Here is a 22,871-nt window from a genome sequence, read left to right as displayed (position 1 = left end):
ATGCGAATGTTGGGCCGTTTGAAGTTGTCCCAGAGACTCCCTACACTATCTTCATATTTCTGGATTCTTTTTTCTTTTGCTCTTCTGGTTGGATGTTTTTTGTTTCCTTATATTCCAAATTGCTGAATTGATTCTCGGCATACTCTACCTTACTGTCGATTCCCTGTAAATTATTCTTCATTTCAGTTCCTGTAGCCTTCATTTCTGATTCGTATTTTATTATGTCATTGATGATCTCACTAGTTTCCTTAGTAGTCTTATTAAGATCCTTGAGCATCCTTATAATCATTATTTTGAACTCTGTATCTGTTAGCTTGTTTGTCTCTATTTCATTTAGTTATTTTTCTGGAGATTTCTTCTGTTTTTTTACTTTGTGACATGTTTCTTTGCCTCCACATTTTGGCCGCTTCCTGGTATTTATTGCTATGTATTAGGAAGAGCTGCTATGTCTCTTGGAACTTGTAGAGTGGCTTTGTGTAGTAGGTGTCCTGTAGGATCTAGTGGCTCAGCCTCCCCAGTCACCTGAGCTGGGCCTTCTAGGTGCTCCCCTGTGTGGGCTGTGTGCACTGTCCTGTTGTAGTTGAACCTTGGTTGCTATTGGCATCACTGGGAGGAACTGGCCCCCAGGGCAATTGGCTGTGAAGACCAGCTGCAACTATGGCCAAAGAGCTGGTGTGCTGGAGACACCTCTATGGAGCAGGATTTACTTCAGTGGAGCTTTGGTGTTCACCAAGTGTACCCCTTGAATGTGTCACTCGTGGATGTGGTAGGGTTGTTAACCAGCGTGGTCAAGTCTGACCACCAGGTGCACTGTCTCTGGGGCCTTGTAGGAGGTACAAAGTCAGTGTCTGCCTGGGCCTTGCCCAGGGCCACCAGCATGAGCTACACAGCAAACTGTAGTTGGCTACTACTTGTGCTTGGCTTGGAGGTGTCCAGGAGAGGCCAAGCTATGAACCAATGCAGGTTGCCATTAGTGCCAGGACTAGGACCACTTATCAAGCCATATGGGACATGCTGCTGCTTGTTTAAAAGATTTTAGTAAAGTCCTAAGCATGAGGCTGAAGAGGCCACTTGCACAGAAAAGCCACTGGAGATGGCTTGGATGAGCTTGCAAGCAGGGAGGGGTGGGATCTCCAGGAATTACCAGGGTGGGACCTAAGTTGTGAGTCAAGTACTGGAGATTCAGAGAAGCCACCTGCTTGTGGGCTCTGCAGGGAGAGGGCTCATCAAAGGAGCAATGGCCTCTGCTAGCTCTTCTGCCTGGGAGAAAGCTGCCCCTCCACCTCTCGCCCCAATTTCAGGCAGGTTAGTTCCTCTTCAAATGTCCTAGTTTCCTTTCAAGCTGCTGCCTGGTGCTGCTGCTCAGAGGAAGCACGTGTAAGTCTGTTCTGGCCCTTTAAGAGGAAAGCCTGGGACTCCCACAGCCTCAGCGACCATCAGTGACAGTCCCCACTGGATTTTACAGATTAAAGTTGTGGGGATGTCTCTACCTGGCCCTGGATCTCTGGGCTGGGGGGGCCTGTTGTGGGGCTTGGACCCCTCACTCCTCTGCAAAACCTCCACTGCTAACATATCCACCCTGGCTTTAAACCATGGCGCCAGCTGTGGAACCGCAGCTGAGTATCTGTGATTCAGCCCTGATCCGCCCTTGTCTCCTCCCCTCCTACCAGTCTGGTTGCTTCTTCAGTCCCCTGGTTGTAGGACTTCTGTTTAGGTGCATTTCAGAAGGTTCTGAGTAATGGTTGTTGTGTATTTTAGTTGTAATTTTGATGCGGTTGTGGGAGGCAGTGGGTACCGGGGTTACCTACGCGCCATCTTGTTGTCTGTCCCTGAACTGGTAGTGATTTTAAAGTGAACTTGTAAACCCAGGACTCGGCTGAAGCACTTATGTAGATGAGGAGAGGTGAAAGTGAGGTTCAGTTTACACACCAAAGTGGAGAAGAGATTCTGGTCCCTGACTCTCTAATCCAAAGCTTTCCAGATATGTTCTCCACTTCCTGCCACATAGTGGTCCCCTTGTGTACTGATGCTGAGAATATGGGAAAGGGGTTAAGTAGGGACACTGAGATCAAGGCTTCCCATAAACTGTTTAGATAAAACTATCCCCTAAACTGTGAAAAAGACAATTTCTGAATTAGCATTTTTATCATTTTAAATGTGCATTTTAAGTGTACTTACTAAATGTCATATAGAAATACTTGACTATTTCACCTACATCCCTAAAAGTTTATATATTCAAATTGTCAAAAACAAACCATAAAATCTTTTCAGGGGGCCCTTTCTTATTGAAAAAATTGGCACTCACTTTATAGTTGAACATATTCTCCTTATAACTAATAAAGACTTCCATTAAAATATACCTAATTCATTTTGGATGAATTAATTGATATAGATAATGTTAAATATATTTTAATTTTTCCCCAGAAATGAAAAAGTTGTGAACTGCTTATACTGAAAGCCTAATGCAATTTTTAGGCTGATTTGCTTTCCCTGGGCAGGAGATGGCTCCTCTCATTTTGCCAAATGGGGCGAAAAGATGAGTGATTTACTAGAAGGTATGTTAACTTTCAACACCATCTAGGCAATTCATAAGGTCAGATGACCACACACTTATCAGAATTTGAAGCATGGTAAAAATTTTCCATATTGGGAGGTAAATAATAATATTCATTCAAGGTTGCATTCTAATAACATAATTTTTGTATTTCTAAAGTAAGAAATTCTGTAACCATTATTTTGTTATTATTAGAGCTGTAAGTACTTTTAGGAAATGGCATTCTAACCTTGCATTTGTTTTCAATGTAATCCTTGATATGGTAAAATTGAATCTACCATCTTACAATTGTTTTCAATTAGTTCCATCTGTGATTTGTTCCATTTTCCCTGTTTTGTCCTTTCCTTTTCAATGAATGTACTATTAAAAAACATTTTTCTGTGTGCTTCCTTTATTGCCTTATTAGCCATGTTCTTTTGTTTTAGTGATTGCTCTAGAATTTACAATATACATCTTTAACTTATCACTGTCTATCTTCAAATAACATTATTCTTGGTTAAACTTATTCCTAAGCATTTTATTGTTTTTGATGCTATTGTAAATGGAATTGTTTTCTTAATATCTTTTTTGGATGTACATTGTTAGTCTATAGAAATGCAACTGATTTTTGTATATTAATTTTGTACCCTGCAACTTTACTAAATTTGAAACTAGTAAGTTCTAATCATGTGTGTGTGTGTGTGTGTGTGTGTGTGAAGTCTTTTTAGGGTTTTCTCTATATAAAATCATGTTACCTGTGAATAAAGACTTTTTTTTAAATTTCTTTTATTTCTTTATCCTGCCTAATTGCTCTGGCTAGGACTCCAGTACTATATTCAATAGAAGTGGTGAGAGTAGTCTATTCTTGTCTTGTTCCTGATCTTAAAAGAAAATCTCTCAGCTTTTTAACGTTGAGTACAATGCTACTTGTGGCTTTGTCATATATGACCTTTATTATGTTGAAGTACATTTCTTCTGGGTATACCTAATTTGTTGAGAGCCTTTATCATGAAAGAAAGTCACATGCTTTTTATTCACCTACTGAGAAGATCATATGATTTTTAACCTTCATTCTGCCAATGTGATATATTAAATTTACTGATTTGTATGTGTGGAAATCTCATTGCAGCCCAGGGATAAATCCTCTTGGTCAGGTGAATGATCCTTTTAACATGCTGTTCTATTTCATGTAACATTTAAGAACCTTAAAACCGCATGCTTCTATTTCCCCTCCTGTCCTTTTGCTATTGTTGTCATACATTTTACTTCTACAGTACATTTTTATCATTTTTGCTTTGAATAGTTATAAATTTTAAATGTTTAAATGAGAAAAACAGCTTTTATATTTACCCACATTTTTATAATTTTTAGCATTTTCTTCCTGTATAGTCAGAGTTTCTATCTGGAATCATTTTCCTTCAGCCTGAAGGAAACATTTTTGTAGCACATGTCTGCTGGCAACAAATTTTCTCAGGAAACTGAAATTTTCTCTATTTTTGCCTTCACTCCTGAAAGCTGTATAATCTGGATATAAAATTCTAGGTTGGCATTTTTTTTCTTTATAATTTTATAGATGACATAACATTGTTCTCTGACCTGTGTTGCTTTCTGTGAGAAGTCAGCAGTGTTTATTATCTTTATATGCAATTGTCTTCTTTTCTGAAGCTTAAGACTGCCTCTATATTACTTTTAAGAAAAAATTTATGATGTGACTTGTTGAGTTTTTTGGGATCAATTTCTTGGACTGTGCATACTAGTGGTCAGGCACTCAAGAAGACCAACCTCTGCTGTGCAAACAACAGTAATGGTTCCCATTTACAAAGTGGGTTGCATTTTCCAAAATACTTTCACACAGCTCTGCCTAGTGCTGGGACCTGGAAAAAATCCTCCTTTCCTTACCTCTTTAGTGTGGAAGTATAGAAAATAATGTTTCCATTTCCAAGTAAAACAGGCATGTGACACCAGCCCCTACACCCATCTTCATTCATAAGAAAGGTTGTTGTAGGGTTCCTTGTGGGTGTTTTTCTCAGTCTTTTTATATTCAGCTATAATTGTTATAGCTATTTCAGAAAAAGAATTTGAATACTTTCCTGCTTTTTCTAAGCTCTGGAGAGTTTATGTAGCATTGATATTATGTCTTGTGAATGTTTAGAAGAATTTCCTTAAACAGTCATCTAGGCCTAGTGCTTTTTTTTGCATGAATACATCAACAACCCCTTCTGTTTCGTCTATGAAAATCATCTGTTTAGATTTTCTATTTTTACTGGGGTCCATTTTGGTAAATTGTGTTTTTAAAAGATATACACATTACATTTAAATTTCCAAATTTATTGCATAGAGAATTGCCAAAAGTCTCCTTTGATTTTCAAGTTTCCTTGAGTTTAAGGTTTGCTTCCTGTTATTTTGTGTATTTTCACTGTCTGCTTTCTTTCTTAATTAAACTGTTACAGTGGTTTGTTTATGTTGTTAACATTTTGTCAAAGACCTGTGCTTTTGTTTAATAGTTTTGCTATTTTCCTGCTTCCTAGCACGTTAATTTATTTTTACATTTATTGTTCCTACATTCTGCTTTTTTCATCTAATTTATTCTTTTGCTATATTTGTGAGTTAAGATATTGAATTCATTTATATTCCTTTTTGCCATAACTATGTAAACTATGAATTTTTCTCTGATCACTGCTTTTATTGCATCTCAGGGATTCTGACAGAGTAAATATTTAAAATTATTTATAAAATTTCAATGATTTCATTTTTGTATTTCCCTTTTGACCTAAGATTTAACAGAGAATTTTTTTAAAAATTAGTTACTGAGACTTTTAAAAATGTATTGTTTATATTTATGATTTTTAGTTGTATTGCTGTGTTTTCAGAGATTAGTATTTGTTTTATTTTTACTCTGTGGAACTTAGAGTGATTTTCTTTGTGCTTTTAAGAAATGATCACTCTTCATGAATGTTTCATGATTGCTAGAAAGAAAAGTGCATTCTCTATTTCAGAGGGCTAAGTTCAATATATCTCCATAAGACCTACCTTATTATGTTTACTTTTCCTGTCTGCTTGACAGCACTTGAATTGATAGCAGTATGTGAATTCTCCTAATAATTAATATTTCTCATGCTAAATTCTGAGATTTTTCTATGATAAATAGAAGATGATTTAATTCAATTTAAATTAAAACTAAAACCTCATTTTAAGCAGAGACAAATGATATCATGTTATTAAAGATTTAAAAGGTAAGGCAATCCAAAGTCGGCTATAACCTGAAGGCATTTTATATCCCTGTAGTTCTAGGCTTACTGAATCAAAACAGAAATCTACATTACAAAGTGATAAACAAGTTTATCAGGATAAAATTAGCTATTTTCCCAGGGGACTGCTTTTTCTATAATACCAACACAGTTAGCTAAGAAATAGCATGCATACAAGGCAGGATAACAGATTTACCTGTTTCTTTTATAGTTAGTGTTGTTGTATTCAATAAAAACAAAAAATTACTATTTTAACTTGACTATTATAGGTCAATTTTCCCAAGCATATGATGGGTCTTTCAAATTTGCATGGATTATAATTTCAAATAGTAGTTCTTTTTGAGTGTTTTATTTTGTTTAGCTTTCTTGAGAGTCTCCATTTATTCCTATGTTGGAACTTTTTCTGCCTTTTATGATTATTATATTCTTTTGGCATTTTTTTCACTCTTTCTTTGTTTTTCTTTCCTAGTTCTTTTATTCCTTTGTATCCTTTTAAATCTTTTGCATCTATTGTCTCATAGACAACTTTGTTTTAGCCATTTTGGAAATCATTTGTGTCTTTTTTTAATCCTCACCTGGTGTATCTTTTTTTAAAATTGATTTTTAGAGAGAGGAAGGAAGAGAGAGAGAGAAACATGGATGTGAGAGTGAAACATTGATCAGTTACCTCCTCCAGCACATGCCCTGACTAGGGATCGAACCCACAACCTCTTTGATGTATGGAAGGATGCTCCACCCAACTGACCTACCTGACCTGGCCAGGGCTCATTTTTGTCTTTTTATTAAATTTCATTTCAGTATCCTATTAGCTCTTTTTGCAATTGTTTGTCTATTTCTATTCAGAATTTTAAATTTGTGAGTTAGTGTTATTTCTATAATTTTTAAAAAATATATCTTTATTGATTTCAGAGAGAGGAAGGGAGAGAGAGAAAGAGATAGAAACATCAATGATGAGAGAGTCACTGATCAAGCCCACAACCCGGGCATGTGCCCTGACCAGGAACCGAACCCCGATCGCCTGGATCCTAAGTCGACGCTCAACCACTGAGCCAGGCCCAGCCGGGCTTATTTCTATAATTTCATGTTTGATTAATTCATGTTGGAGTGTTGCATTATTTCATTCTGCTTTGTGAGTTTTTTAAAAAGCATTTTCATAAACTGAAGAGGTTTAATTTATATTTTCTATATTCTAAATGTTATGTTTATTTGTGTTAATGAAGAAGTGCGCTGGACTTTCCTGATGAGCAATAACAGGTAGGACCGAGGTGTTTTGTTGCTTGCTGTTTCTTGGATCAGGAGTACCCTCATCTATTGCTATGATGAAGTGCAGTTTTTAAAAAATTAATGGCACCTTGTTTGTATGGTTGGAGATTCTACATTCTTGGGGCTCTTTGATGTTATCACATCTCTTATCTTCACTCCCCTTCTTTATTCTGCCACAGACCTCCGGAAGACATTTCCTCTTTTGAAGCTGGCTTTTCTCCCCTGGAAGCGCTGCCTTCCCAACACTACACCCCTCTGTTACTTTATGCTTCCCAGGCCTCTTCCTTTCTACTATCCAGTCACCAGTGCTCTAATACCAGGTCTCAAAAAAATCCATTCTTTGGATGAAGGCAGCCCTGTTATTATTGTATAAATGTATTTTTAGAAATTATTGGAAGTACTTTCATACAAAGTTTTCATCAACAGGCAATGGTTCCATATGGACAATTAAAGGCTGCTCCTTTAAACCAATTTTTCAATAGTTTGTATGTATAAGTGTGTAAAAAATAATACCTCAAACTTAACCGTGGCCACTGCTCCCCTTAAATAATAAAACATTACAACTGAATAACATTTAAGTCTCCATGTACTCCCTTCCCAGTTGTATTCACTCTCCCCTTTTAGCCTCCTCAAACACTTACCTAAATAAGATATAGCATTATTTGACATATTTCAAACTTTAAATAAATGTATCCTATTGTAAACATTCCTCTGAAACTTGCTGTTTTCCCCTAAATTTATTTTTTAAAATCTTAAAAAGTGATTTATTATGTGTATCTCTACTTCACTGATTTTTAACTATTGTATAGTATTCCATTGTGTGACCGTAACACAATTTATGTATGTATCCATCTCTTTATAGGCATTAAGGCCATTTTATTGTTTTTCTCTTATTAATAATGCTTCTCTGAGCAGTCCTATATATATATATATCTTCTTGCATACCTGTGTGAGGAGGTCTGTATCCAGGAGCGGACTTTCTGGGCGGTAGTATGCGAATGTCTTCAACTACATGAAATATTCCCATTGTTCTCCAAAGGAACTGCAACGACTTACACTGCCAAAGAAGTGTATGAAAATTCTTATTGCTCCGTATCCTTGGCAATACTGTTATTGCTAAATTTTATGATTTTTTGCAAATCTGTGTATGAAATTACTGATTTTATTTTTCCAGTTTTATTCAGATATAAGTAATGTTTAACATTATGTAAGTTTAAGGTGAACAACATTATGATTGTATATATAAATATGTCAAAATGGCCCGGCCGGGCGTGGCTCAGCGGTTGAGCGTCGGCCTAGGATCCAGGCGATCGGGGTTTGATTCCCGGTCAGGGCACATGCCCGGGTTGAGGGCTCAATCAATGACTCTCTCATCATTGATGTTTCTATCTCTCTCTCTCCCTCACCTTTCCTCTCTCTGAAATTAATAAAGATATATTTTTTAAAAAAAGATTCAATAAATAAATAAATATATAAAAATGATTACTACAAAAAGTTAAATTAACACCCTTTACCTCACATAGTTACAATTTTTTTCCTATGATCTTTTAAGAGCTACATTTTTAGCAACTTTCAAATATACATTATAGCACTGTTAACTACAGTCACCATGCTGTACATTACAAACCCAGAACTTACTATAATAATCAATACGGTGTGGTATTGGCATAAACAGACACATAAACCAATGGAACAGAGTCAAGAGCTCAGAAATAAACCCATGCATATCTGGTCAGCTAATATCTGACAAGGGAGACAAGAATATTCAATGGAGAAAAGACAATGTCTTCAATAAATGGTGCTGGGAAAATGGGATATTCACATGCAAAAGAATCAAACTAGACCTCTCTTATACGCACAAAAATTAACTCAAAATGGATTAAAATCTTAAATGTAAGAACTGAAATCATTAAACTCCTGGGAGAAAAGAGGTAAAGCTCCTTGGCATTGGTCTTGGTGATGATTTTTTTACAGGACACCTGAAGCACAAGCAACAAAAGCAAAATAAATGAGTGGGACTACATTAAATTAAAAACTTCTAAACAAGTGAAACCATCAACAAAATGAAAAGGCAACCTACTGAATGGGAGAAATATTTGCAAACCACACATTTGATAAGGGGTTATATCCAAAATATATAAGGAACTTATACAACTAAATAATAAAACAAAACAAAAAACCCCCAAACTCCAATTAAAAATAGGCAAAGGACATTTTTCTAAAGAAGACATACAGATGGCCAATAGGTACATGAAAAGGTACTTAATATCACTAGATATCAGGGAAATGCAAATTAAAATCACAATGAGATATCATCTCATACCTGTTATAATGGCCATCATTAAAAAAAAAGAAGAAGAAGTGTTGATGAAGGCGTGAAAAAAGGAAATCTTTGTGCATTGTTGGTGGGATTGTAAATTGGTACAGTAACTATGGAAAACAGTATGGAAGTTTCTTAAAACATTAAAACTATAACTACCATATATGATCCAGCAACCCCACTTCTGGGCATATATCCAAAGGAAACGAAATAGCAACCTCAAAGAGAGAGTTGCACTTCAGTGTTTAATGCAGCATTACTTACAAATAGCAAAGTTATGGAAACAACCTAAGTGTCCATCAACAGATAAATGAATAAAGAAAACTGAATATTATTCAACCATATAAAGAAGACAATCCTACCATCTGTGACAACATGGATGGACCTAGAGAGCATTATGCTAAGTGAAATAAGTCAGAAACAAATACCATATGATCTCATTTATATATGGAACCTAAAAATCAAACTCTAGTACCACTGAGTTTATTTTTTCAGTTTCATTTTCCCCAGATTACCAAGATAATATCAATTTAAACTTCAAATTTGCATAAATACAAGGCTTTTGTTTAAAAAATACATAAGGGCAGAATTTCCCCCCATTTAGAGCCAATGTAAACACAGAAAGTTATTGTCTTCCTTTGGCATTAGGAAGATTTTTTTTTATGTCTACTTTTCACTGAGAGTTTAGAGCTTAGAGGGCTTTATGTTGAGGGCTCCGTTCTAGGTCACCCTTGAAGCCTGATGTTTTATTTTCCTGACATAGGCAATGGGTGTCAGAGTAGACATTCCATTAGTACATGCTCACTACTTTTACTGTGAGCTAAACTATTATATGGATGCTTCATCTAGTATTTCTAGGGATTTTGTAGAGACTATTTTTCACATAGTCTGCTGTATTTTATGCTACTGCTTTTTATCGGCAAGTTCTAAATCTTTTACACCTCTGGATATGGCCATTATTATTCATTATTTCCTTGAAATTATTCACATCATGTTAACAAAAGCTCCTTTACAAGATCACAGTATCCCTTTCACTGTCCCCAGGCATTCACTTGTGTTCCCCAATCTCCAGCGCCCTCCATAAGGCTTGCTGGGAGAGAAAGTCGATTTGAAGAACATTTTGCCAGTGACATCTGCCAGGTAGTTGATGAAAGTGTTTGTGTTCTGCTGCCAGTCCTCCAGGATAAACCATTTGCATTTTTTGGCCACAGGTATTTAAAGTCTGTTTGAAAAGCCATTTCCTCAATCAGGAGTCCTTGGTAAATGTTCTTTGTGTCTTGTGAGATGTGTACCTTTCGTATTGGTTTCATTGCTTCATCACTGCTTGAAGGCGTGATTGATTAAATATGGTTATAGCTGTTATCAGACAAGAAAGTTAGACTAGAAGAAACTGCAATAGGGACCAGAAAGACGTAAATACCAAGTCATGTGATGAATTGTGCAAATTCTGGGCTCCTTCTGGCATCTTCTCTTTGGAAAATAGCCCCTGGATGTTGAATAATTATGACCACTCACAACTCTTACAATTGACCAGTTTGTACAGTAATTATACCTTTAGGCAAAAAATCAGAACTTGTAAAATCAAGATTATAAATAGTATGTGCTAGTTGTATAATTTTAAGGTTATAATGTGAAACCTGGGGTTTTGACTGCCTCTTGGTCAGTTTGACCTGGTACAAATTCCTAAGGTTTTTGAATTAGTTTCCTTCTTTGTAAAGCTGGAATAATAGTGGTTTCTTCTTATGAGAATTAAATGAATAATCATAAATTATTTGGTATGTGGTAAGGACTCACTAAATTTTGGCTACCATATTATATAATATTTACAGATATGGTCAGGCAAAAACTGAAAAGTATCCATCATTCTAGAAAGTACTTTAAAATTCTGATTTGGTTTCATAGTATTTTACATATACGGTCCTGTTTTATATTTTTTGCTGACTTTCACTTAGTATTGCTGTGCAAGTCACATTGCTTCATGACCAGTTTTATCAATCTTCTTTTGTGGACAAAGGGTTACTTTTATCTCTTTCTGTCAGCCAAAGAACATATACTCATAGCCCATGGACAAAGAAAACATTGTGGTGATGCCAGAGGGAGGGGCGTAAGACCGGGAGCTGGGTAGAGGTGGGTAAGTGGGGGGTAATGGAGGACATCTGTAATGGTGTCAACAATAAATAAAAATTTAAATAATAAAAAGAAATGTCACCTAAAAAATTTTCAATGAACATTTTTGTTGAAAATTTAGTATACATCTCGTAAGTTTCTTAGGATAAATTTGCAGAATTTTGGTTAAATGATATGCCCATTGTTAAAGCTCTTGATGTATATTTCCAAATTATTTGCAATTTACACTTCATCAGCAGTGAATATCGGATTGAGATTCCCTTTTTCTCCCCTAAGGTATTTACCAACAAAATTTCTGGCAGTATTGTCTACAAAATCTATCTACCTAATGTCTACAGCAGTTCACAAACTTTTTGGGCCCAGTACTACTTTAATACTTTTAAGAAGCAGTGAGAACCTCAAAGAGCTTTTGCTTATGTGTGATATAATGTTAATATTTTACTATATTAGAAATTTAAACTAAGAAATTTTAAATATATTTAACTTATCTTAAAATAATATTAATAAACCCGTTATGTGGTGACATAAATAATATATTTTTAAGTAAAAGACTGTACTCCCCTCCAAAAAAGTAGTGAGAGGCTTGGCATTGTTTTACACTTTTGCAAATCTGTTCAATGTCTGGCTGAATAGAAGGCAGTAGATTCTCATTTCTGCTTCTGCATTCAAACTGTTGCAATATCCCATGTCACATAGCCTGTGGGAAACTCAACTGTGCATCAAGAGAGAATGAGAGTAGAAAAGGCACATAACATTTTGGCAATATCATGGAAATACTAGCTTTAACCTCATAGACCACCTGAAAAGTTCTCAGGAATTCCCAGGGGACCCCAGCCCATACTTTGAGAACTGCTCATAAATACTATCAAAGGCATGGTGATAGAGATCTGAAGGGAGAAAAATAAATTTAAATAAATTTCAAGGCATTGTGGAAATAAGTAATAAATCTTAGACTGAATTTCTGTGATATCTTAGAACACTTTTTATCCTGATATAAGTTGTTGAAAGTATACCTTCTATAAGTACATTTATTATTCAACTAACTTGTGCTTTTCCTTGCCTATGTCATAATCATTGCTATGTTTACGATCCTTGTCCTTATATACTTTCAATGGATTACCATGAGTTGTTGAACAGTTATTATCATATTTTTCTTTCCCAAATTCAGTATGTGGGCCTATATTGCTTTTATGACTGCACTACACCTAAAAGAAAAACATAAGCTAGAACCGATGCATTTCTTTGTGTCAAGTGCAACTCCTCCTCATGTAAGTAATTTCATTTTCCTTAGGGCGAGTGGTGAAAAGGGAAATGAGGGAGGAAATCATGACTTTATTTCCCTATATGGTGAATTCTGGTCCAGCATGGGGATGATGGTGGGACCCTCTTAGCTCATGGAAAGACCCTCAAATCTATTCCAATACCATCTCCCCTTTTCTCTGAAATGCACTTTAACCGCTTCTTGGTCAGTACCTGCAATGTCCTTGGTGTCTCCAAGCTATTGTTGACCCAAAGTGCCTGTTCTTTCATGCTGGGTCAGGTAGGAACTTAACCAACTTTCAGCTAAGTAACTGGATCAGGGCCAGGAAGGAACACTTGAAATCTCCGAAGGGGAAAGTGACCTCGACGTTTCGGAACCACCCTGGCTTTACAGTCAGTGCTGCTGTGCTGCTGCTTACCCTCCTGCCCTTTGCTCTCCCTCCCCATCCGAAGAAAGGCCCCGATTGCCGTGGTGGCGTCAGGACACTGGTTACTAGTGTAGAGGAACTTTCTTCTCCCTGCTTTTAAAAAGAAATAAGTCTGACCCGAAACCTGGAGATAAAGAGGTCCACTTCTGAACCCTGACTGAATGGCATTTCCCTTAGATCGGGAGCTTTCAGTTTATGAACAAGTATGTTATGTGAAATATTAACTTGTATTGTTAATGTTTCAAGTCAAAAGGCCAGGCAGCGCATTCCTGAAGGTAAAGAACTGAGAGATGAACACATTCGGGCCCTCATTTTGGATTTTGGAGGCACTTCCATGGATATTATGAATGACAAGGAACTTTCTCAACAATACTTGCCCAGTCTGATGGCAGATGCACACATTGTTAGAGATTACATGTAAGTAGCTGAAATAAGTGATTTTTTTAGAAATAATTATCTACAGAAAGATATAGGTTGGCAGTTCTCTGAGGATGCTTATATAGGAAGACAACATTGTAAGAGTTTAATTTCATTTCCTCTGGGGCCACCTATGACTTAGAATGGAGCGTGGCCACAGAAATTGTATCAATAAAAAATTAATAGAGCACATCTTTATTTTAAATGTGTGTGTGTGTATGTGTGTGTGTTTCTACATACATGTTTTATCACATAACAAATATTTGTTGAATAAATTAGCACCAAGGCATCCTCTTCTTCTCAGAGGGTCGGCAGAAGCAGATCTCTACTTTCTGAGTTGTGTGGAGGTGAACCAGGGGAGGAAGGAGTGATTGGCTTTTTTGTGAATTCTGTCCCAGAACTCGTTTAACTCCATGGCATCTGATCATTGCTTAGTCTCATGAGATGTGTGTATTGGTGCTTGATTCTTCCGGTAGGCCTGGGTCCTAACATTCTGTAAAGCCTTCTCAGTAATCTAGACCTACCCATGGCTCTTCCTCATCTAACTCTCCCATAGCAGTGACTGTGGGGCCAGACTTTGGCCCTTAGTCACCATTAGATTCTGTCATGCATTTTTCCTGTTTTGTCTGGGTTTTGTCTCCTCCACGTACATTCCTAGAATGCAGGTGCTTATGCCTATGTTTCTTTTATTTTCTCCACAAAGGCTGCAAGTAGGCATAGGGTCACCCACGGCAGTGTTTGTGACAAGAAGTTTGCACAAATATCTACAAAAAGTGGAACCTACTTGAAGCACCTTGAGAAGAGAGACAATCCCACTCACTTACAACATGTCCCTCCGTGCACTGCCATGTCCAGTCTATCACTCAGTCCACCAGCTGGCCCCTTGTGACCAAGTCTCTTTGCCTCTTGCCATTTCTGTCCCAACCATCTTTGCCCAAGTGTGATTCTCACAGGGATAAGCTGTCTGTGTCACTGGCTTAGCAGAGTGTCAGAATCAAAACGAAACCCCAGTCTGACATCACCCCCCCAAAATAGAAAAGTAATCAAGTCACTGCAGACAGTGAAATAATGTAGGCAAAAGCTGGTTTTAATTATTAAGCCTTGCACAATGGTTAAACATGCTGTTTGTAGACTCTGCCTCCCAGGATCAAAACCCTCAGCCCGTGGCTTACTAAGTGCGAGACTCAGAGCAAGTTTCTTTAACTGTTTGTGTCTCACCTGTCAGAGGAAGGGATCAGAAAAACTCTTCCAGGTGTTGTGGTGAGAACTAAATGAGGTCAGGCTGGCAACGTAACTAACCACCACAATTTTTAAAAACAAAACACAACCAAAAATTCACTACCACAGGATGTTGTTGTGGCTTTGTTAACATTTTAGTAGAGCCTCGGGGAGTCGGTGGTGGGCCATGTTCAACAACAGCCCACCAGAGAAACTGAAATAGAGGTTTATTACTCCAGGTCTTGGAGGAGGCCCACAGCACACCTGGAGGGGCCACCAGGGAGGTCAGAGCAGGGTGTAGGCAGAGAGTGTAGGACTGGGGGCACACGCCTTTATTAGTGTCTGTTGATGGGGTGCTTTGGGGTTCCTGGGCCAAGGCCAGATTGGTCAATTCAAACCAAAAAAAGTGGGGTTTTGGTAAGCTTCGCAGGGGTCTTGTCTAAGAGACGCATGAGGAGAAGGCTCTGGGAGGCAGGAGAAACTGTTTATCACAAGGGCTGTTGGGGGAGTAATATCAGGGACTTACCCTCACTTGCAGTTCTGTAGCTGTTGTCTAGGAAGTGCACTCATGGGAGGGCCAGTGTCATTCAAGACCCCTGCATGCTGCTTAGCCTCACAGTGTGGATGCCGAGGTGACAACAGTTTACAGTGGCTTAGCCAAACTCTCCATAGCTCGCAGAAGAAACTTCTCCAACACCAAAATAAAAGATAAATCACTCACAGGGACATTGCACTCATACAATAGAGAAAAACTTCTTAGTACTCTCTCTCTCTCCCCCATTGAACCCTAGAGAAATAGCTATCCATAACTATTTGCCCCCCTCTCTCTAAATTCCAAAAATTCTCTCCAAACCCTGCTCTCTAGATTCTTCTTCCCTCTTCACTCCTGCTCCTTTGATCTTCTCAGTGTGTTCTCTCTTCTGGTCTCTGCAGCTCTTAGCTGTTTCCAATATAAATAAAATAAAATCAGGCCTATAGAGCGTCTCGCAGTCCTCTGTTTCCATCACCACCAGGGCTCAGAGCCTGGTGGCCAAAATGGAAATCTGTGAGAGGTGGGAGCTGTGACAGCTCCCGACTCACTCAAGCTGTCTTCATCACCTGCCTGGATGTTTGTGTTCTCTCCTCGCCTCCTGGAACCCCAATTATATACATGCTAGGCTGTTGGATTTTGTCCCTTGGCTCTGGGATAATCTACATTTTTAAACTCTTTCTCTCTTGTATTTCAGTTTGGATAATTCCTGTTGATCATCTTCAGGTTCAGTGATTCTTTCCTCAGCTGTATCCAGTTTGATGATAATCCTGTCAAAGGAATTCCTCATTTGGGTTGCTATTTGTTCCTACAGTTTCCATTTAACTTTCTTATAGTTCTCACCTCTCTAATAAACTTACCCATTTGCTTATGCATGTTTTCCACCTTTTCCATGAAATCCTTTGACATCTCAAACAGGTATTTAAAGTCCCTGTCAGATAGTTCCAACATCCAGGTCTTATGGAGTCTGATTCTTTTGGTTGCTTTCCCTCTTGATAATGGATTTATTTCTTGCTTTCCCTCTTGACAATGGAGTTATTTCTGATCATTTTTGTTTACTGAAAGCCAGATATCATGCATAAAATAGAGACTACAGTACATATTTTTTACACCTGGACTTGAGCACATCTCATCTTCTGTCAGGCAATCAGTATAGGGAGTTGAGTTGATCTAGACTGGAGATGACCTGTGTTTGGCTTTTGCTGTTACTATTACTACTCAGGGCAATGCCAGCTTCCAAGTCCCCTAGTGTTACTATGTGCTCAGTGTGGAAACTGGGCTGCTGGAGTATTTTCCTCAATGTTTCAGTCTTTCCTGCGCCTCATAGAACAGTCTATCCCCACTGACAGACAGCTGTTACCTTATGTGTGGTGTCAGCCTCTGGGTTAAGATGGGGAGTTCTTGGATGTCCTAGAGTCTTGAGCTACCTGGGCCCTGTGGGTAGGACTCTCTCAGTGTGCCTGCCCCTTCTCCCTGTATTATGCAGAAGTTCCTGCCCCTCCCCAGAAATAGAAATTTTGGTATAGATGTGGGCCTAGACCATTTCCCACCCAAGGGTAGAGGATCAGTGCTTGCATTCCCTGAAGCCATGGGTCTTCACCTGTAGGGGAGTGAAAGTGTGTGATGCCCCTACTCCAGCAACTTAAGGCTTTTCCTTAATAGGAAAGAAGGGCCTGGGCAGGGACCAGGGTTTCGTGCCCATTTTATGGCCACAACCAATTTCCTACTGCCCCACCCAGGGGGTTCTTTCTGGCCTCCTGCTTTGTCCCCAGTCTTTCTTGTGAGCCCCTAGTGGAAGCCTGTGGAAAGAGCTTACACGCAGTGTGGATTCCATCTGACAACACCCTCCCTCCCCCTGCCCTTGATCTCCAGCACTGTTAACATTTTAACTGATTTATTCTTCCTCAAATATCCAGCGGACACCCCTTCCTCCTGTGCTTTGTGCACATGAGTCAGTCTGCACACCCCATGTCTCCTTAGAGGTGCCTGACCCTCCTTGGAATTTGTTTTCTAGTTTGTCTTGCATACTCAGCTCTCTGATGAGTTCAAGAAGAGTTGTGATGATATAGTTTGTTGGGCTTTTTCTCATCATCAGGTTGAGTGTTGCACTCCTAGTTTTCTGCATTCTGGGAAAGTGTGGGAATTCTTTTTTTTTTTAAGAGTGGGAATTCTTGGTTCTTGAACAAGATGGCTGTGTAGGTAACCACAGTACCCGCTGCCTCCCACACCCACATCAAAATTACAACTAAAATACAGAACAAACATCACTCAGAACCTCCTGAAATCTAGCTGAACAGAAACCTTACAACCAGGGAACTGAAAAAGCATCGAGACCAGTAGGAGGGGTGGAGATGTGAGTGGATCCGTGCTGAATCATGGAGCCATGGCCGTGGTCCCACACTGGCTGCTGCGGTTTAAACCAGGGAGGGATATCTTGGCGGTGGAGGTTTCCCAGAGGAGTGAGGGGTCCCAGCCCCACATCGGGCCCCAACCCAGGGTTCCAGGGCTTGGAAGAGAAGTCCCACAACTTTGTGCTGTGAAAACCAGCAGGGACTGTCACTGAGGAATGCGGAGGGTGCAGGAGCCCCAGGCTTTCCTCTTAAAAGGGCGGGCGCACAGACTCACTCAGATGCAACCCTCTGAGCCCCAGCACTGGTCAGCAGCTTGAAAGGAACCTGGGACATTTGAAGAGGAACTAACTTGCCTGAAATTGGGGCGAGAGCTGGAGGGGCAGCTTTTGTCCAGACAAAGGAGTTAGCAGAGGCCATTGCTTCTTTGACAAGCCCTCCCCACACAGAGCTGGCAGGCAGGCACCATATTTGAATCTTCAGCACCTGACTCACACCTTTGACTCCACCCTGGTGATTCCTGGAGATCCCACCCCTCCCTACTTGCAAGCTCATCTGAGCCATTTCCAGTGGCTTTTCTGTGCAAGTGGCCTCTCGAGCCTCATGCTTTGGACTTTCCTAAAATCTCTCAAACAAGCAGCAGTGTCCCCATAAGGCTTGATAAGTGGCTCTAGTCCTGGCACTAGTGGCAGCCTGCATTGGTTTATAGCTGGCCTCTCCTGGGCACCTCCAAGCCCAGCACAAGTAGCATCCAACTATAGTTTGCTGTGTAGCTCATGCTGGTGGTCCTGGGCAAGGCACTGGCACAGGCTGACTTTCCCCTACCAGGAGGCCCCAGAGACAGTGCACCTGGTGGTCAGACTCGACACACTGGATTACAACCCTACCACATTCATGAGTGATACACTCAAGGGGTGCACTTGGTGAACACCAAAGCTCCACTAAAGTAAATCCTGCTCCATAGGGGTGTCTCCAGTACAGCAGCTCTTTGGCTATAGTTGCAGCTGGTCCTCACAGTCGATTGGCCTGGGGGTCAATTCCTCCCAGTGATGCCAATAGCAACCAAGGCTCAACTACAACAGGACACACAGGGGAGCACCTAGAAGGCCCAACTCACACAGGGGAGAACCTAGAAGGCCCAGCTCAGGTGACTGCGGAGGCTGAGCCATTGGACCCTACAGGACACCTATTATACAAAGCCACTCTACAAATTCCAGGAGACATAGCAGCTATACCTAATACGTAGAAACAAACACCTGGAAGCAGTCAAAATGTGGAGGCAAAGAAACATGTCACAAAGGAAAGAACAGAAGAAATCTCCAGAAAAAGAACTAAATGAAATAGAACCAAGCAAGCTACAATATACAAAGTTCAACCCAGCCAGGCTTGGCTCAGCAGTTGAGTGTCGACCTGGGATCCAGGCAATCGGGGTTCGATCCCCAGTCAGGGCACATGCCCGGGTTGTGAGCTCGATCAATGACTCTCTCATCATTGATGTTTCTGTCTCTCTCTCTCCCTGTCCTTTCCTCTCTCTGAAATCAATTAAGATACATTAAAAAAAAAAAAAGATACGAAGTTCAGAATTATGGTTATAAGGATGCTCAACGATCTTAGTAAGACTATTAAGAAAACAAGTGAGATCATCAATGACATAATAAAGTACAAATCAGAAACGAAGGCTCCAGGAACAGAAATGAAGAATAATTTACAGGAAATTAACAGTAGGGTAGAGGACCCTGAGAATCAATTCAGCAATTTGGAATATGAGGAAACAAAAAACATCCAACCAGAAGAGCAAAAGAAAAAAGAATCCAGAAATATGAAGATAGTGTAGGGAGTCTCTGGGACAAGTTCCAATGGCCCAACATTTGCATTATGGGGATATCAGAAGGAGAAGAAAGAGAGTAAGAAATTGAAAACCTATTTGAAAAAATAATGACAGAAAACTTCCCCTACCTGGGGAAATAGACGTACACATCCAGGAAGCTCAGAGAGTTCCAAAGAAGAGGAACTCAAAGAGGCCCACACCAAGACGCATCATAGTTAAAATGCCAAAGGTTAAAGACAAAGAGAGGATCTTAAAAGCAGAAAGAGAAAAGCAATTAGTTACCTACAAGGGAGCACTCATACGACTGTCAGCTGATTTCTCAACAGAAACCTTGCAGGCGAGAAGGGAGTGGCAAGAAATATTAAAAGTGATGAAAAGCAAGAACCTACAATCAAGATTGCTCTATCCAGTCAAGCTATCATTTAGAATTGAAGATCAGATAAAAAGCTTCTCAGACAATGAAAAACTAAAGGAGTTCATCACCACCAGACCAGTACTACATGAAATGTTGAAGGGTCTTCTTTAAGAAGAAGCTAATGAACAAAAGAATCTGACAAAGAAAATAGACCCAGAGACACTGAAGCATGCAACAGACAGTCATATTTCAGAGGGAAGAGGGAAGAAGGAAGGGGGGTGGAGGGTGGAAAGAGATTAACCAAAGAAGTTATATGCATATACGCATAACCCATGGACACAGATAACAGGGTGAAGGATGGGGGATGGGGTGGGAGTGAGGTGGAGGGGGTTAGTTGGGGGGGAGGGGGAATGGGATACCTATAATACTTTCAACAATAAAGATAAATTTAAAAAATTTAAAAATTTAAAAAAGATTGGGAATTCTTGCCTGGGCTATTGAAAGAGCCACTAAGCTGGTCATAGACCCTGTATCCCACATTATAGCCAGAGGTATGAAAGTCAAGTTTGGTCACAATGCACTTTCCTTAAATCCTTTTGGTGGCTTCCTGTCATTCTAAGGATGACCAAAATCCTTTATGAGGCCTGGAGTGGCCTGTGCCCACCTCTTTTACCTTCATTTCTCCGAATCCCTCCTTCACTCTCTGAAAGTCATTGGTTTGTGCTCATTATCTTCCCTCTTCCCCTGCTGCTTCTCTCCCCTTTGCCAAGTTTTGTCCTATTCATTCAGATCTCAGATTCAACTCTCTTTCCTCCCCAGGCAGACTTTGCTTGTTGCCACCCCACCCCCAACTGTCAAGTGTTTGCAGGTCCGCCTGAACTTGATAGCACTTACACACCCTTCTAGTTGTCTAATGGTTTCATTTATGTCTGTCTCCCCAGGCAGTCTCAAAGTTGCAGGAGGAAGGAGATCATGTTTATCTATGGGTGCCTAGTGGCTAATACAGCAGCCAACACCTAGCTCAATAAACATATGTTGATTTTGTGATTCAACTGAGAATGGGTGAAACCAACTCAGAGGACCTGCTTGCATGCACCTGCTTTTGTTTTGTTGGTTGCAACTCTCTCTAGACCATGGAGAGCTGATTGTTTCTGGGGAATGGCAGTTAAAGGGACTAGTTGTAACCAGCCTCACCCTGAGTTGGATTGGGGGCCCAGGTGTCATCCAGCTCCCATCTGTATTGTTCTAGAAGTTAGATGATCTTGGAAAATGGCCTGGACCACAGACAGTCTGACATCTGGATGCATGGCTGGTAAAGAATGTTTGGGTTGCTAGAAATAGCAAAAGAGAAGGAAGTGAGGACACACCATGTTTCATTCAAGTGACATTAGTAACAGGAAAAGATCCTGGGAAAAGTTACTAACAGGCTCTTTTCTGTTTATAGCTTTAATGCACCATCTGAGGCCCTTCTATCTTGTGAATTGACATGCTTTATTGGATCTGAAGATATAGTAGAGAATATAGAAGGTGAAATAATTTTGACAATTTTGAGTATTTTATTGAGATATTTGTTAGATTATTTTTCAGCTAAAGTTCAACCAGCAGTTACTGCAATGAGTAGAAAATGGGCCCACATTTTATTTAATGTAAATGGAAAGATGTTGGTTGTGTGTAAAATGAGAGAATGAAGGTACTGCTGCTGGATACTGATAGGTCTTAGAGAAATTAAAAATGCAGGACTTATGGAACATGAGACCTTGAAAGTAACTTGCCAGTGGGGTCAGATCTTTGAAAGGTAATATCTGTAAATAAATGTTTTGTTGTTTTTGGTGTCATTTGTTAGTCTATAATTTTGTTTATATTTAGACTGGAAAGATATAACCAGTGGAAGTTTTGATACTTATGTGCTTCCAATAAGTCACTTTTTTATCTCATGGAAACTTCCGATGAGACCTTTATCAAGAACTACATAACCAAGTGTCTAGAAATATCAATGCTTGACTAACTTTAGATATTTTTTCCTTCTGGTTTTAAAAATGTCAAAGTGATTATATGGTACTCTTTTTTTTAAAAAAAAGATAATTTTTCAGAAGTAGCTTACTGGTTTCAATCAGAAATTGGAAAGTTATACATTTGCTACTGTAAGGTGATTTTTTTATATATAAATGTATTTCTCCATGCCACATTTATGTATCTGGAGAAAAAAGGCAAATGGGTCATACTTCTAGCAAGATCCTTTGTCTTTGTATTAGAATCTCATTTGAATCCCATCTGTGGGAAGTTTGTCAACAAAATTCCTGCTTGGTAAATGATCCATTTTTTTAACCTTCAGTTATTTTAACAGTGAAAATGGCAGACAGGAGACATGCTTGAAATTAAATTATGCTTCATCTGCACACTGGGAATCAAAGCTTGATCTAATCTTTCGAAATATAGGGTCACTCTATTTAATAAGAAAATTTAACCTACTTCTTGGTTAAAACAAGATGGTCCTAACTTAAATAATCATTGCAGGATGCTCTGCTAGGTCCTCAGAGTTCCTGGAAGCCCTGACCCTCTTCTGATGGGTCCCTCTTAGACCAACTGGCCATTGGTTCTGGGTAGCCCTGCTGCCGCCCTAGCAGTGACTTTGGCCCAGGGAGAGTATGGAGTGGCCAAGTACAAATGCTATGTCCCATAGGCCACCTCAGCCTTGTTGTTTTTGTGTGACCATTTTATGTTGACATGGGGAGGAAGCAGAACAGTTGGAAATAAACAGGAGCTAAAAGGGAAAAAAGCAGAAATAGGGAAAATGAGCTGGGTCCGAACGAGCACTGCAAATGGGATCCACAGATGCTCCTGATGAGAATGAAGAAGCCCAGTGTCTCTGAGCCATGTGGATCCTGTAGTCTCTGGTGATTCTCTTGGAATCCTGGCTATTCTATCAGACATCCTGATTTATTTCCTGTGGATCATCACAATAAACTCTACTACTTGATTGATGTAACTGATGTCTCT

At 39.4% G+C, this 22,871-nt stretch overlaps 1 protein-coding gene across 1 annotated transcript; it reads left to right on the top strand.

The window, feature by feature from the left end:
* On the top strand, positions 1–21,879 carry OLAH (oleoyl-ACP hydrolase). The gene is given in 8 exon segments (XM_087821863.1): positions 1–8; positions 2,425–2,555; positions 10,437–10,575; positions 12,660–12,759; positions 13,433–13,596; positions 21,319–21,401; positions 21,741–21,796; positions 21,799–21,879. Coding segments are annotated over 8 exon segments (762 nt in total).
* The last annotated feature ends 992 nt before the right edge of the window (positions 21,880–22,871 follow it).

This window comes from Miniopterus natalensis, chromosome 1 (genome assembly GCF_054644295.1).
Source record: "Miniopterus natalensis isolate mMinNat1 chromosome 1, mMinNat1.hap1, whole genome shotgun sequence".
NCBI classification, from domain to species: Eukaryota; Metazoa; Chordata; class Mammalia; order Chiroptera; family Miniopteridae; genus Miniopterus; species Miniopterus natalensis.
Note: the sequence above shows the minus strand (reverse complement) of the source record. Positions and strands in the feature narration are given on the sequence as shown.